The following is a 16,443-nucleotide window of genomic DNA, read 5'->3' as shown; positions in this document are numbered from 1 at the left end:
TCAGAATAAACGTATTTTTCCAGCATAGTCGATTTTCTTGCTAGGCAAGATTTGATTTCCAAATTGCACTAAGTTCTAGAAATTCAGGTTTCATTCTTCTATGCTCCCACATTTCAGCGGTCAATTAAGGAACTTTCTGATCCATGCTCCTGCCCTCTGGGGTTAGGGAGAAGACAAATCTACCACAGAGAGTTACACTCACCTTGCTGGGGCTTTGATCCTTGGGGACTCAGTAAATCCTACAGTGGGACTTTTGTAGTTGAACAACTGTGTGGCAAGCAATGTGGTTTTGCTTATTTGTTAACTCACAAACTCCCAAAAGTAATGTTAATTTTCTTTTTGTAAGAAAAATGCCTCCAAATAGCCTAGATTAATTTTCCTACATTGTGAATGTTTCCTATTATAAATTGGAAAAGAGAATTATGAGAGCTGGTAAGGGTACAGCTACCAAGTCTGTGGGTACTAAGATAAGGCAGGACTGTGAGGCCTGGTAGAGTCGCTGCCTGACAGATGGCATTTTGGAAGATCAGCTTTAATGTCATTCTTAGATGGAAGGTTCTTCCAGGTTGGATATCACATGATAAACATAACAATTATTTTAAGTCCAAAAATCATACTTCTATCTGCTAGAATCTTAGACAAATCACATAGCAAGTAGTGCTCTAAACTTTAAACAAAAATCATGATATAAAATTCTGTTTACAGTATAATGTCAAGGGTGTTAGAGAAAGACAAAAAATAAGTAGGAGAAAGGGAAAGAAATACAAATATATTAAAATGTTAAGACATTTTTGGAATGATGGACCTATACAGCATTTTCTTAAACTTTCTTCACCCTTTACTCTTCAAAACATATTTTTAACTTTCTTAGGTTGTTAGAGACCTAATGTAATTTAACAAACACATGACACAATTTTAGGCAAGTTTTGATTTGGAAGTGTCTATTTACTTTTTGATAAACATAAGGTGAAATTGATATGCATTGGTTGCAAAATTTGGAAAATCAAATCTGCCCTATGTCATACAAAGAAATGTGTAAACATGTCCAAGAAAATCAGTCAAAGCAACAGACAAAAATGAAATCTTGACTTTTTTTTCTTTCTGATCTATTTCACTGTTCTACCAAACACCTTACTTGGAGGATTCTAATCAGGATATAGAATGAAACCCAAACTCTTTAATTTCTTTAAGAGAACACTTAAATTGGGCTCTTATGTGCCATGCATTACTCCAAGCATTTTATAAAGGTTAACTCTTTTCATCTAAGTAAGTCTTCAGTTTGGCATTTCAAGAAATCCCCACTCAGCTTCTACTTCCAGGCTTTTTCCACCTCTCCTATGACTCAGCCTCACCATTCTACTCTGGTTGCTTCAGACAAACTCACAGGCACCTCTCATCCTCTTTTCATCTCTTTCTGAGACACTGTCCCCTCCTCAGCCCCCAAAATCCACTTGTCAAAGGCCAGAGCAGGCTCTCAAATCCTATCTTCATCAAAACTTCCCAAGGCCTCTGGTCGGATCTGTGCACCTCTCCATTAATCTTTGTGGGACTAAAGGTACAAGTAATTTCTGAAGAACGTAATCTCTCATAGGAAATAAACCTAGTAGAGTTTACATCATCTTTTCTATATTCCTCTCCCTACACTGCCTCACTTAGTGTTGTTGTGCATAATAGATGCTGCTCGACATGTAAATGTCATGTAAATACATTCAATCTATAAAATAAAGACAGACCTTAAAGGGCAGTTTTCAATACTTTGCATGGAACAACATATATTACCCCATATCATTTATTATCAAATTTGTATACAAATGGTCACATTACAAAATTACTTATCAATTTTTTAGGCATTTTCTATTGTGCCAAGTGCTGTGGTTAAGCATTTTCATGCATCATAACTTAACATATTTCCCAAAAATCATCCCATAAAAGACTTGCCTTATATTGAAGTCATTATACAGTTCTATTATGAAGGGATCTCCATTTTTTAAGAAATAATATACTGTTTGGGGAAGACACATTCTTCTGAACTAATTCAATGATGCTAGCATAGAAATCATCTGATAAAACCCAGTTTTTCAAATGGGACCAGGAGACAAAGAAATTGAACACAGACATTTGAATTATCCCTAGGGCATGATTTAGCAATTGCTAGTGTGGGGAAATTCAGAAATAAATTTTATAAAGATAATTTTAAAACAAAAAAAGTAACATAGCCAGTTGTTATGTTGAGGAACCACAAGTGCAACACTGCAGAGAGAAAAAAACACCCGAAGGTTTGAGAATTAGTAGTTGAAGCTGGAGATAAAACTTCTAATGTCACGTCATATGTGGGTTAAAAAGGCTCTGCACAGCAACATCTTAGGAAAGCAACAGTGATGTGCTCTGGAAAACTCTGCCTGGAAAGGAGCCTCAAAAACATCACTACTGAAGACAAAGACACCGGAGTCAGAGACACCTATTAAGAGTTTGAACAGAAGTGCTTTGGATCGCCTGGGTGGCTTAGTTGGTTAAACGTCTGACTTCAGCTCCGGTCATGATGTCATGATGCCAGGATCCTGGATCAAGCCCTGCGTGGAGTCCCTCACTGAGCTGGCACCCAGCCAGTCACGTGGCCCCATCTGGCTCTGCGCCCAGCGGGGAGTCTGCTTGTCTTTTCCCTCTGGCCCTCCCTCTTCTCATGCTCTTTCTCAAATAGAGAAATAAAACTTTAATTTTTTTAAAAGAAGTGCTTTGTGAAGTGGGAAAGTAGAAATATTTCAGTAATGTGTAACATATTCTTATTTCAGATCACATCATGTGATTATAGTATTTTATATGTATCATATAAATAGTATATAACAAATTGACCCCCAAAATAATTTTTTTTAATCTTCTCATTGGAAAAACGGAGCTTGCCTTCAAGGAGGGTGACCTTAGATGTAAGCTTGTATGGTTCGCTTCACAACCATCCAGTGCACTTTATTATGCCCAATGTCCAGATAAGAAAGTGGGGCTTAAAAGTTAAACTCACAAGGACACACAGCTGCTTAGTGCAAAGTCCACTTGACTAAAAGTCTGTGTCCTCAACCACCACCTCCATGGCAGGAAGCTTCCACAGGCCCTTTCTAATGTCAGGAGCCACAAAACAAACTGTTTTTCCTTCCTCCAGCAGGAGCAGCATAAGAAGCATACACTTTCCTTAGAAACAAAGTGCCTGTGAAGAACCTTCTCTGCTGAGCTCACACTGGAATGGCTGCAAGGCTTCTGTGCTCCCCAGAAGCAAGTCCCTCCCTGACAGCACCCAGTAGCACCACGAGGGTGGGAAGAGACAGCACTGGAAAGCTCCGGTGGGAGCTTTCTGGTCCCTTATAGGACTCCCCAGTTATATACAGCCTTCTCCAAATGAGAGACAGGGGTGAAAATACTCAAAAGACAGATGGAATTGACATATCTTATGTATCCATTCCTCTTCTTACACTCTGTTGGACATGTGTTTGTTAAATGGACTAGAGAACTTTTAGAGCTACAAAGACTGAGAACCTTGATTAACTGTATTGGACCTCAATTGCAGTGCAGCTGCTGACCATAAAACACACTTAGTCTTTTGGGTTTGCTCCCAGATCATTGGTGAGAATGTCATCACAGAAACCACATGAAATGTGCAACACTGAGTCAACAGAAATGCAAAGCCTCACAAAATATAAGAAGGGTATCAGAAGTGACGCTTCTTTCAGTTTTTGGTAAATCCACTTAAACCTTTCAGCAGTAAGTGCAATATTTTTAAAAGACAAGTTTATACATCTGGTTTCTTACATGCTGTCTATAGACACAGGAGCTTCAGGAGGGATGGGTCCTGAGTGGGCAGGCAACCAGTTGCCAGCACAGCCCCTGGAGAGCCTGCCTGCAGCGTTCCCTGCTGTGCCAACAGTGCCCCAAGGAGTTCTTTTTCTAAGTAAAGTTGTTGGAAAAGTTAAGTGCAAATGTTACGAGAGATGAAAGTGTGTATTTCAGATGGTTTAAGTTTTTACAATTACATATGAGAACAGGAATATAATCTCTCATTCAACAGAAACATAAAGTGAAAGTGTTAGCTGTCCAGAAAACCTATTTCTGTTCAAAATTCTAATACCTCTGAAAAACAATATCTAATCACAGTAGTTTGATGAGATGTTATAGGAGATGTTTTGAAACAATGCTTCCTATCACATAAAACACAACCCTGACCTTCAGTGTACAAGATACCCACACCTTGCACTGCCCTTTATCTCTCCCCGACCCCCTGCTCTCCCCGCAACCCCACGTTCTTCCAAGGAGGTTGGAGACAATCTCTTCAAGTCCTTAGAGACTTGAGAGTAATATCAACTCACCTGAATGTGCATGGCGCCCTCTACTGCCTCTTGAATATTCAAACACCCACTGATGAGTGACAGCTGTTCTTCAGCACCCAGGGAGCCTTTCAGAGAACCTGACTGCTCCAGAAACTTCATCTCTTTTCTAGAAAGAAGAGTGACCCTGTGAGTATTCTAAAGCAAATTTAAAAACAAAGGTAAACGCAAATCAGTAGGGAAATGCAAATCAAAACCACAACGATATACCACTTTACACCCATTAGGATTTAAAAATAGAAAATAAAACAAGAGTTAATGAGGATGTACAATGTCGTGGAAATGTAAAAGGGGAAGTCACTGCAGCAAACAGTTTGATGGTTTCTCAAAAAGTCAAAAAGAGAACTAACTACCATATGATCCAGCAATTCCAATTCTGTCAATATCCCCACAACGTGAAAGCAGATACTCAAATAGGCATTTGTGTCTTCATGTTCACAGAAGCATTGTTCACAACAGCCAAAAGATGAAACAATCCAGAAGTCCATATATGGATGAAAACAAATGTGGTACATACATGCAATGGAATTCAATAGAATGTTCTTCAGCCTTCAAAAGGCAGGAAATTGGATACCTTGGTGGCTCAGCTGGTTAAGCATCTGCCTTGGGATCAGGTCATAATTTCAGGGTCCTCAGATAGAGCCCTGCATCAGAGGCTCTCTGCTCAGCAGGGAGTCTGCTCCTCCCTCTCTCTTTTCCTCCCCCCTGCTCATGCGCTCTCTCCCCGACCTCAAATAAATAAATAAATAAATAATCTTTTTTAAGGGGGGGCAGGAAAATCTGCAGCATGGATGAACTTCGAGGACATGACACCAAGTGAAATCAGCCAGTCACAAAGAGACAAATACTGTATGATTCCACTTATATGAGGTACCTAGAATAGCGAAATTCAGAGGCAGGAAGTAGAATGGTGGCTGCCAGGGCTGGAGTAGGGTACCTGTGGTTTAATGGGGACAGTTTCAGTTTCAGTTTCACAAGATGACCTTTTGGAGATAGATGGTTGTACAACAGTGAGAATACACTTGATATCACTAAACTGTATTCCCAAAAATTATTAAGATAGTAACTTTGATGTTGTATTTTACCACAATTAGATTTTTTTTTTAAAGAGATGAGGCAAGGCCAAGAGGAGGTGAGATTAGAAAGTAGTAGTTCTTCACCTACTTCCATCAATCCCGAGGGAACAGGATTGAAAGAAAGTATCTCACCGTCTGGACTAGGGGCTTCACAAGGCATCACTCATGTAGTCACAGAGACCCGAGCTCAGAAGCACGGTCTCACTGGGTTTAATGCTCTGCAGTCACAGTTTCAAAATGCTTAATGAATATCAAGCAAAGGGCCCCACATTTTCATTTGCACTTGGCCTCACAAATTATGGAGTCAGTCCTGCTTATAATTCACAACATAGTAAATAAATACAAACACATACAACATATACAAACACATTTATGCTTTCCAAAAGATTCTGTGGATTTCTGCCAGTGAGTCAAATAATTTTTACATCATTTCATCTTCACAGTTTTAATCTTTAAGCTGTCAGTGTCTTCAGCCAAAGACTATCAGGAATAAACCTACAGTGTAACAAGTCAGGTTTGTTACTCGCTGCATTGAGGGAAAATGCCCAGTAGGGGGAACTGTAGGGTATTAGTAAGAGAGTGTCAGCGGGAACCTATAGCAGGATTTGAGCTTTGGTTGGGTGATTTGGAAGACAATCTGAGGGTCTGAGTTTACTGGATTGGATGCTGTAGAAAGAGAAGGAAACTTGAACACTGAATATCTCAATAAATATAAATGTTTGGAGGAAAGACTAGACTGAAGATAAAGCTGTCAGGGATGAAGAAGTAGCAGTCATTCATTTTAGCCAAGACAAGGCTGCTCAGTATTTGTGGGTTGCACAGTGATCTCATTTTTGTCCATGGTTAGACAAATTCAAAATGTGGTTTTGCTTTGTCTCATTCTGTCATGGCCTAAGAGTGACTCTGTCAGAGAGGAGTTCTTAAGACTGTTTATGTACAAAAGGAAAATCCCATGGCCTAGCCATGAATGCTGGGCCAGCTCGAAAATGTTTGGGGCTGTGCTTTTGTTGTTTTTTTGGTTTTTTCTCCTTCTTAAAACTATGCATCCTGTATTTTGTTTTAGCTACAAATTGAGAAACAGAGGGGCGCCTGGGAGGCTCAGTGGGTTGAAGCCTCTGCCTTCGGCTCAGATCATGGTCCCAGAATCCCAGGCTCTCTGCTCAGCGGGGAGCCTGCTTCCTCCTCTCTCTCTCTGCCTGCGTCTCTGCCTCCTTATGATCTCTGTCTGTCAAATAAATAAATAAAATCTTTTTTTAAAAAAACTGAGAAACAAAAACTGTCTTGCCACTGTTACTTTAAAAAAACAATACAAAGATATGCTGAAATGCAAACAGATGGTTACACACTTAGCAAAAAGAAGGTCCATGGCAAAGATAACAAGTCGACAAATGATCAGGCAGATTCTAAGTCTTTCCTGCTTCTGAGTTGACAAAGATAAAAACACCACTGCAGGTCATCATCACACATGGAACTTGAACCCAAACTTTTTTAAAGGAAAGGAAGAATCTGAGATTGTTGTCATATAGATAATTTGGAAGATCCGTAATATATTAGCTAAAATATATATATATCTTAAAGTCAGGCCAGAAAATGGCTCCCTTACTTTGGAGGAACCTAAGGACACATATGCAGAAGTCCCTCCTTGGCACAAGTCAATGCTGGGAACTGAGTACCCCTGACCACTACCCCCAGTGAGCAAGCATTGGAAAATATTTTTAAACATTACACATACTTTAAAGTAGAGGTTTATAAAGTTAGTAACTGAAAACATACAAAACAAGGTCTGTTTCTTAGCCAGTTCATCAAGAAGTCTGTATTAGTTGTCTAGAGTATTGTGTGGTGTCTTAGCAACAGATGAGAAATCTACAATCTCATCAGTCCAAACTCTGTGGTCATCACACCTCCTTCTTTGGCTCTCCTGACTCTCTTCCCTTGAGAAGGACCCCTGTGATTACATTGAGCCCACCTGGATAAACTCCCATATTCATATTCCTAACTTAATCACATATGACCTCTTTTTGCCTTGTTAGGTAATATATTCCCAGGTTCTGGGAATTAGACATGGACATCTTTGGGGGAATCATTGTTCTGCTTACTACCCTTAAAAAAAAAAACCTTTCAGAACAAATAGAATATGTGATATATGTAGAATTCCTGTAAAATTACTCTTTGAAATTGTGCTTACAGAACAGAGAGGATTTATCTATTAAAGCTGCCTCAGATCAGATACTTAGGTTATGTTTGGCTCTTTGTACTTTGTGGGTATTTTTCCACCATATTCTGAATTCCACTAGCTGTTGAAAAGTTTGTCGTCAATTTGTCATTCTTTTATAGGTAGTCTGTCTTTTCTCTCTCTGACTGCTTTTAAGACTTTTCTTATTTATGTCCCTTGGTGTTGTGTAGCTTGCCTGTGATGTACACAGATACAGCTATCTTTTTTATTTCTCCTGCTTAGGACACTTTGTTCTTTCAGAATATGAGGATCTATGTCTTCAACTGAAATGAAGTCTCAATAATTTTATCTTCATAAATTGTTCTTCCCTATTCTCTCTAAATCTTTCAGACCTCTAATGAGATGTGTAGGGCATCCTCTCTGTATCTTCCATATTCCATAACTACTTTTTCACATTTTCCATCTTTTCATCTCCTAAATTCCATGCTAAATATCTTCAGATCTGACTTCCGGTTTAATATGCTCATAAAACCTGGTCTCTCGTGTATTTGGGAATTTTTAGCTGTGAGCTGATGTTCACTGAATTCTGTGGGAATTCCTTGATCCTCTGGTTTAAGGTACATTATTCTGGAGACGATATGCATCTTCCTTCTGATAGGCACTGCAGGCAATACTAACAAAGGAACCAATCTGAATTCTTGGATTAGTGGTTTAAAGACTACACAGGTAATAAGAATTTGGGCTCCAAACTCTTGGAAAGGTGGTTTGTGGTTATAAATTCTCAGAGAAACTCTTTCTCCCCTCCACCTAGAACCAAGGCCAAGACAGACAAGCCTCCACATACAGATTAGTTATTTTGTCCTACTACTCCTTTCACTAGCAGTATTGCCCTCTGAATACTAGCTTCACTTGGGGGTCTACAATTGGATACCCCATCTTGCACAGATTAAGGGTTGATGTTAGAACCAAAGCAAGATTCGCAAATATCTCAGAGCAGCTGTGATGTCCACATATCTCTTAGGATCTGCACTCCCAAATTTGACCTCTCAGAATTTCCATTACTTTCTTGCCAGCTCAGCTATGCATTATAAGCTATACATTTACTTAATACTTTTAAGTATTTTGAAGTGGAAAGGGCTTTCAGGATACTCACTTTGCCATATTACCAGAAACTAAACTCTAGACTATTTCTTTAAAATCTAATATTCTTAAATATCATGTGCATTTTATATTTCATGAGAAAAGAGAAATACTATAACATATATCCATTTCAGTAATGAGTTATTCAATGTGAATATGATGTCTACTATGCACATGAATTTATAACATACAATTGCTAATTGACTAAACATGGTTCTTGTTCATATGTGTAGCAAAAAAAAAACCCTTTTTTCTTTTAAAAAGTGGTAACTTTTGGGACGCCTGGGTGGCTCAGTTGGTTAAGCAGCTGCCTTCGGCTCGGGTCATGATCCCAGCGTCCTGGGATCGAGTCCCATATCGGGCTCCTTGCTCCGCAGGGAGCCTGCTTCTCCGTCTGACTCTGCCTTCCACTCTGTCTGCCTGTGCTCGCTCTCGCTCGCTCTCTCTGACAAATAAATAAAATCTTTAAAAAAAAAAAAAGTGGTAACTTTTTAGAGTTACCACCGGTAAGGTCTTACTCTTCTGTTTCCCAATTTTGCCCACTTGGAAATTTTATATATATATTATATATATAATTTATATGTATTGTTGTTATATAAATATTATATATATTTACATATATAATACCTAAATTCACCTGAAGCCAATAAACTTAGTCTTAAAAACAATATATTTCTGAAATGCATCAAAACACAAAGAATGCTTCTTTTTTTACATAATCTAGCCTATTCACTCTGTTGCTTCAGAAATCGAGGCCCAAACTGGTTACAGACTCACTCAAGGATATAAAGCATTAGCCACGTATGGGATGGAAAACAGTCTTCTGACTCTTTCCTTTAAACATACTGAATAAGAACTGCTTTTTCCCCACTCTTCCTACTAAACCACGATGGCTCTCTCATGTAAAAAAAAAAAGAAAAGAAAAGAAAGAAAGAAAGAAAGAAAAAAATCCTGTCTGGTGGGACTTACTTATAGGACTAATTGGCACAATTTATTGGCTTAAACCCAAAGATTCAAGGTAGCCAGTTTCCTGGAGAAAATAGGAGTTTGCATCCACTCCTTCCCTCATGAATGCTGCCTAACACCAGAGTCCCAGCCTGTCAAGTTTGAACTTAGGACACAGGGCTCCTGTTTTCCATCTGGGGAGCCCTGGTGTACCTAACAACCCCCCGCCCCACCTCCTTTCAGTATTTCATTACCAACAGAGCCTACTGGGAGCCTATGCCTCGTGGTACATGGCCCATCAATTAGTTGATCCCTGCTGGGCAGTTTGAAATGAAGACCCTCAAAGTGGGTTAGTCAAGGGTCGGTGGAGCCATAGACATACATCCAACAGTACAGTCACTGCAATGGTAGGCTTTAGTAAGGCAGGACCCCAGACAAGGACCAGCTAGGAAACCATCCTCCCCAAAACTGCTGAAAGTTCCCAGAGCTGTTGACTGACTACCAGAAGCTCAGATGTCACCTGAACAATGTCCCGTTTCTGCAACAGTGATGTAGCTGCAGGGATAGCTTCCAGTGTCCCTTGCTTCCTTGAAGAGCCTCACAATCAATCCCCACTGACAGAGGTAATCTGGGTACCTCTATCCTCATAACCTGAATAGGCCTAGCATCTATTTTGTTCAGAAATTAGATGGAACTATTGGCTGAAGGAAATTATAACGTATCTAAACTGCTTGGTTTTAAACAGTATGATTTATATAAATTAGACCTGCAGCAATAACTAAGTGTAGGGATCAATAACACTGGTAAATGTTAACCACATTGCCCATAAATACAACCCGAATAAAAGTGTTCATATCGCTGAAGAATGGTTTACAGCTACCAACCAAAAAATCATTTCTATTCAATTAAGTGTGTTTGTTGTTAAAGAGGAACAAGTAAGAAACATAATATGGTGCCCCTGTTCCTTTTCTGGAAACACTTTGTTTTCACAATTTATTTTTAAAAGTAAAAAGAAAGTAGAATAATAAACATCCCCATATTTCTACTGAGAACTAGCAACCGCCAATATTGACATACGTGCTTCTTGTCATTTTTTTAAATAAGCAAAACATTAAAGTTCTTTTAGCCACCAACCTCACACAACTATTTTCTACTGAATTCAGACAGGGTTTTTATTTATTTTTTTATAATTTTTTTATTTTTTTATAAACATATACTGTATTATTAGCCCCAGGGGTACAGGTCGGTGAATCGCCAGGTTTACACACTTCACAGCACTCACCATAGCACATACCCTCCCCAATGTCTATAATCCCACCAACCCTCTCCCTACCCGCTCTCGCCCCAGCAACCCTCAGTTTGTTTTGTGAGATTAAGAGTCTCTTATGGTTTGTCTCCCTCCTGATCCCATCTTGTTTAATTTATTCTTTTCTTATCTCCAAAACCCCCCACGTTGCATCTCCACTTCCTCATATGAGGGAGATCACATGATAGTTGTCTTTCTCTGATTGACTTATTTTGCTAAGCATAATACCCTCTAGTTCCATCCACATCATCGCAAATGGCAAGATTTTATTTCTTTTGATGGCTGCATAGTATTCCATTGTATATATATACCACATCTTCTTTATCCATTCATCTTTTGATGGTCATCTAGGTTCTTTCCATAGTTTGGCTATTGTGGATATTGCTGCTATAAACATTCAGATGCACATGCCCCTCTGCATCACTATGTTTGTATTTTTAGGGTATATTTACCTACCTACCCTACCCAGTAGTGCAATTGCTGGGTCGTAGGGTAGCTCTATTTTCAACTTTTTGAGAAACCTCCATGCTGTTTTCCAGAGTGGTTGCACCAGCTTGCATTCCCACCAACAGTGTAGGAGGGTTCACCTTTCTCCACATCCTCGCCAGCATCTGTCATTTCCTGACTTGTTAATTTTAGCCATTCTAACTGGTGTGAGATGGTATCTCATTGTGGTTTTGATTTGTATTTCCCTGATGCCGAGTGAGGTGGAGCACTTTTTCATGCAGACAGGATTTTTTAATGCCATAGCCTAAAAACACAATGATAACATATTTCCCCCTTGGGAGAATTATGTTTGAGTAGCTAATGCGCTCAAAAACACCTGCTTTAAACTTTAGTAAGCCAAAGCAAATTTTAGCCTTTCCTCCCAATGTGGGGAATGAGATTAGGTTAGATAGATGGGACCACAAAAGCGGCTGTTTCTTTGATGAGATGGTGTTCTACAGACTTCCCGGGATTGTCCCTATGGCGAAAGAAAGGAAAAAGAGACAGAGGGTAGTAGCCAGAATAACCACACCAATGGCCTCATGCAGATTAGACTCTAGGCAAAGAATCTGTATAAGCAGTTTGGCCTCAAGGCCCTCTCTGCCCCTGGAAAAGACATGGTCATGAGGGGAGAGACCTGATCACACATTTACCAACTGGAATGCTGCATGGCTGAATGTCTAGAACCCTACTGTGCAGGGATCCTAAGAGAAAACCAGATGAAACATTTGGAGGAGCTTTCAGATATACTCAGACAATCCCTCAAGTTCAGTAACTATGCCCATAAATCAAAACCAGCCATTTGGCCATGTTTTATCCCAGTTAGACCAGTTCCAATATTTTTCATTGGTATTTTTCAAGAACTTAACACATAAACACCTGGAAAAGAAAGGGGTCTTAGTGGGGTTTTCAGCAGGCTCAGACATTCCAGAATGTTGCAGTCTACACCATTTAAGAACTAAGAATGTACTCATTCAAGACACAGGAGTACGTGGCTGCAGCCTACCATTTCTACCTCTAGAGGTCAGCCTAGCACTAGAAGTCAAAATATTGCCATCGTCTCTTCAATTAATTTATAAATTGTTATTCAAAATTGGAGAAAAGAAAATGTTAAGAATTATCCCTGTAGGGCAAAATATGGGTGGTTTAATTTTTTCATATTTCTATTTTTGAAGTTTTATTCAAAAGGAGCATTTATTACTTTGAAAAGATAAAGACAACGGAGAAATTGGAATCCTTGTCTACTACCACTGGGACTGTAACACATGCAGCTGCTATGGAAAATAGTATGGTGGTTCCTCAAAAAATTTTAAAAATGGACTTACCACAAGACCCAGCAATCCACTTCTAGATATATATTCAGAAGAAATGAAAGCATGAAATGCTTTCATTGGAAAGTATAAAGAGATCTTTATACATCCATGTTCATAGCAGCATTATTCACAATAGCCAGAAGGTAGAAGCAACTCAAATGTCCATCAGTGGATGAAGGGATAAACAAAATGTGGTCTATACACAAGAAGGAATATTATTCAGCCTTTAAAAAGAAGGAAATCCTGGGGCATCTGGGTGGCTCAATCAGTTAAGCATCTGCCTTTGGTTCGGGTCATGATCTCAGGGTCTTGGGATCGAGCACCACATCAGGTTTCTTGCTCAAGGGGAGTCTGTTTCTCCCTCTGCCTCTGCCCCTACCCACGGTTTGTGTGCTCTCTCTCTCAAATAAATAAAATCTAAAAAAAAGAACCATGCCCCCCCCCCCACATCCGTCCAGACACTGTCCTTTGATCAGCAACAACAATGCTAAATGGAGACTGGCAGATTCTTTTCTGGACAAACTGAAGAGTCAAAGAAAAGAGATAGGCAGACACAGATACTTAGAGATAGCACTGATGTCTCCAGGCCCTTACCTTAGCTCCGTTGCTATGGTATCCCCATCCTGGACTTTCTGAGTACCCCCAGCCACCACTCTAACTGCATACAAGCAGATTAACTTGAAGTGCCACAAAAATCCTGAATTCCGTTACCGCAACGTGAAACTGGACAACAGATGTGCAACAGTGCAGCCCATCTCCCACAGTGGGAGAGTAGATAGACCCTCAAAATCGTTCCTGATGTTTTTGAAGTGGGGATAAAAGGATAGAATACAAAAGTTTTTACTAAAGCGTGGCCCCAGACTTCTTTTGCTTGACAGCACAGTGTTTTTAAAGTCTCAAATGCCTTCCACCAAAGGCTAGGTCCAATTTGCCAAGGGCTACACCTCTTCCTACTTCATTGTCTCCTCCACTGGTTACCAGACCAGCCTCCTTACTCACCTGAATTTGAAACCCTCTCGGTGAAGTATATAAATTTAAATGTACTGTAGAAAGAAAAAGAACTCTCTCCATTTGCCCCACAGAATTACTAGGGATCTGATTGCCCCCACTGGTCCTGCCATCACTGCCCCTGCTTCTCCCCTCCTCACCTGGGCACTCTGAAATTCTCTTCCCTCAGGCTGGTGGTGACACTGGGACTTGGGAGGTGGGGAGATATTCAGGGGAGCAGAGCGCTTGCATAAGCCTCAAGTCTGTCAATTTCACTAACATTTACACGTATCAAGCCTTGGCCCAGTTAATACATGTACTTTCATTTGTTTGTCATTGTTGGAAATCTCAGAGAGACACAACTAGACAAAGCAGAATTCATAACATTCTTGAGTCCACACCCTATACCACATAAGCCTTCACAACCCTACCTTCACTGTTAATATGTGCATGTCCACATGCACAAAAGCATACTGAATCATGACAGAAGCATGTATCCTCAAAATGCTCAACAACAGTCCCTCTTATTCCCACCATTCAGAGACAGTCAAAGTATTCTGATTTCTCCCAATTCTATGAATGTACAATTAGCAATATAACTTCTACGAATCAGATAAAGCTATACTATTTCTGTTTGGGAAGAAAAATAAATAACTGAAATGAAGCAACCATTTGAACTGCCCTAGTAACAGCCAAGTGAGAGCACAATCTGTGAACACACAGATAAGTCAGGTTGAATGACCCCGCTGAACCCATACACCATCGGTGTGAACTTTTGGTATCAGGATCTCAGATCCCTTCTGAACTTTCCTGTGCAGGTAGGTTTAGTCAACTCGTTTCCTATACCCCACTTCAGGGGAGTTTAATTAAACTACCAAAGACAGGCTCCTGCTCATGAATAGGGTACATGTCTCTCCATTTACAGAAGTTTTATTTCCTGTCATTCAAAAATTTTTTTAAATTTCTCCATGAGGGGCGCCTGGGTGGCTCAGTGGGTTAAGCCGCTGCCTTCGGCTCAGGTCATGATCTCAGGGTCCTGGGATCGAGTTCCGCATCAGGCTCTCTGCTCAGCAGGGAGCCTGCTTCCCCCTCTCTCTCTCTCTACCTGCCTCTCCATCTACTTGTGATTCCTCTCTGTCAAATAAATAAAACCTTTAAAAAAAAAAATTTCTCCATGAATTTGTTATACATTCTTTTTCTATTTATACCTAGGTTGCTCACATTTTTGGTAACTGTAGCAAAATTTACTGTTTCCTAACCATGTGTTGCCAATGTATAGAAATATAATTGGGGGTTTTTTTCCTACCTGACATACATTTTCCCCAGCCTTGGAGTTTAACCTACACAATCTATGTTCGAATTTCACCTGATAATAAAGCAATTGCTATCAGATTGGCTAGGCCTGCTCAACTTCTCCTGAAATGTCATAACATGTTAATTATTACAAATACACTGCTGATCTATTTCCATGGGTGGGGGTGGGGGAATAGTAAATATTTTAGGCTTTGTGGATCATTTGGTCTCTGTTGCAACTATTACTATAGAGTGAATACAGACATAGGTAATATGTAAACAAATGGGCACCCTATGTCCCTGTAAAAAGTTCATGTAGGTTTGTTCCCTTAAGACAGGGACTGGGACTGATAGTTCTGCATCACTTCCTATAGAAGTGGAATTCCCTAAGTAGAGGACAGCTGTAGAAACACATAACTAGGAACCCTCAGAACCTAGAATCAGTAAAGGATAGCAATCTAACTATAGGAACCTGACCAGGACTTGGTATATTGGTAATCTACCAATCTATTGCCACAATCCTGAGAATTATTAATTTTGGCTGCAACTCAGCTGGGCTCATCATGAGGCCGCAGTCATATGGCACGTTAGCTAGGGATTATTTGTCGAGGATGGCTTCACTCATTTATCTAGCAGCTGGTGCTGGTGTTGGCTAGTGCTGGCTAGTGCAGCTGGGCCACATGTCTCTGCATGGCCAGACTGGACTGACTGACAGGATAAAGGATGGCCGGAAGGGTTCTCAACAGCAAGTGATGGTAAGTTCTCAAAAAACACAGGTGCTTTCCAGGCCTCTGCTTGCATCACATCTGCTATCTGTCCCATTGGCAAGTGCAAGTCTGTGCCCAAGCCCAGAGTCAGGCTTCTCCTAGAAACAAAGCCATGGGCACCTGGGTAGCTCAGTCATTAAGCATCTGCCTTTGGCTCAGGTCATGATCCCAGGGTCCTGGGATCCCTATTCAGGCTCCCTATTCAGCGGAAAGTCTGCTTCTCCCTTCCCCTCTGCCCCTCCCTCTGCTTGTGCTCTCTCTCTCTCTGTGTCAAATAAGTAAACAAAATCTTAAAAAAAAAATTCATACTGCAAAGAGGTGTGCAGAGAGGAATGGAAGCAATTTGTGGCCATTTTGGGATCTACTACAGTCAGCTATTCTAGCCAAAGATATATAGGAAAACTGATAAATGTCCCTTTCAAACCAGAACAGATCAACCCAAAAGGAATCCAGATCAAAACTGAATTCAAGATATTTAAGCAAGTGCAGAGGTCTGGGTAGCAGGTTAAAAATACCCACCAGAAGCCCAATTACTGGAAATGCCTAAATTCAGGGACAAGGAGTTCAGTCACTAGGGAGACAGGAGGACA

General features: G+C 40.2%; 1 protein-coding gene across 3 annotated transcripts in view; it reads right to left on the bottom strand.

The window, feature by feature from the left end:
• CRYL1 (crystallin lambda 1) overlaps nucleotides 1-16,443 on the bottom strand; it is a 145,413-nt gene that overhangs the window by 93,835 nt on the left and 35,135 nt on the right. For all 3 annotated transcript variants that reach the window (XM_059144862.1, XM_059144863.1, XM_059144864.1), the window contains exon 3: nucleotides 4,350-4,476. In XM_059144862.1, the coding sequence (XP_059000845.1) occupies nucleotides 4,350-4,476 (127 nt within the window). The remainder of the gene's footprint in view (nucleotides 1-4,349; nucleotides 4,477-16,443) is intronic.

The sequence above is a fragment of the Mustela lutreola genome, chromosome 13, assembly GCF_030435805.1.
Source record: "Mustela lutreola isolate mMusLut2 chromosome 13, mMusLut2.pri, whole genome shotgun sequence".
NCBI lineage: Eukaryota > Metazoa > Chordata > Mammalia > Carnivora > Mustelidae > Mustela > Mustela lutreola.
The sequence above is the reverse complement of the archived record's forward strand: the minus strand, read 5'-3'. Positions and strand labels throughout refer to the sequence as shown.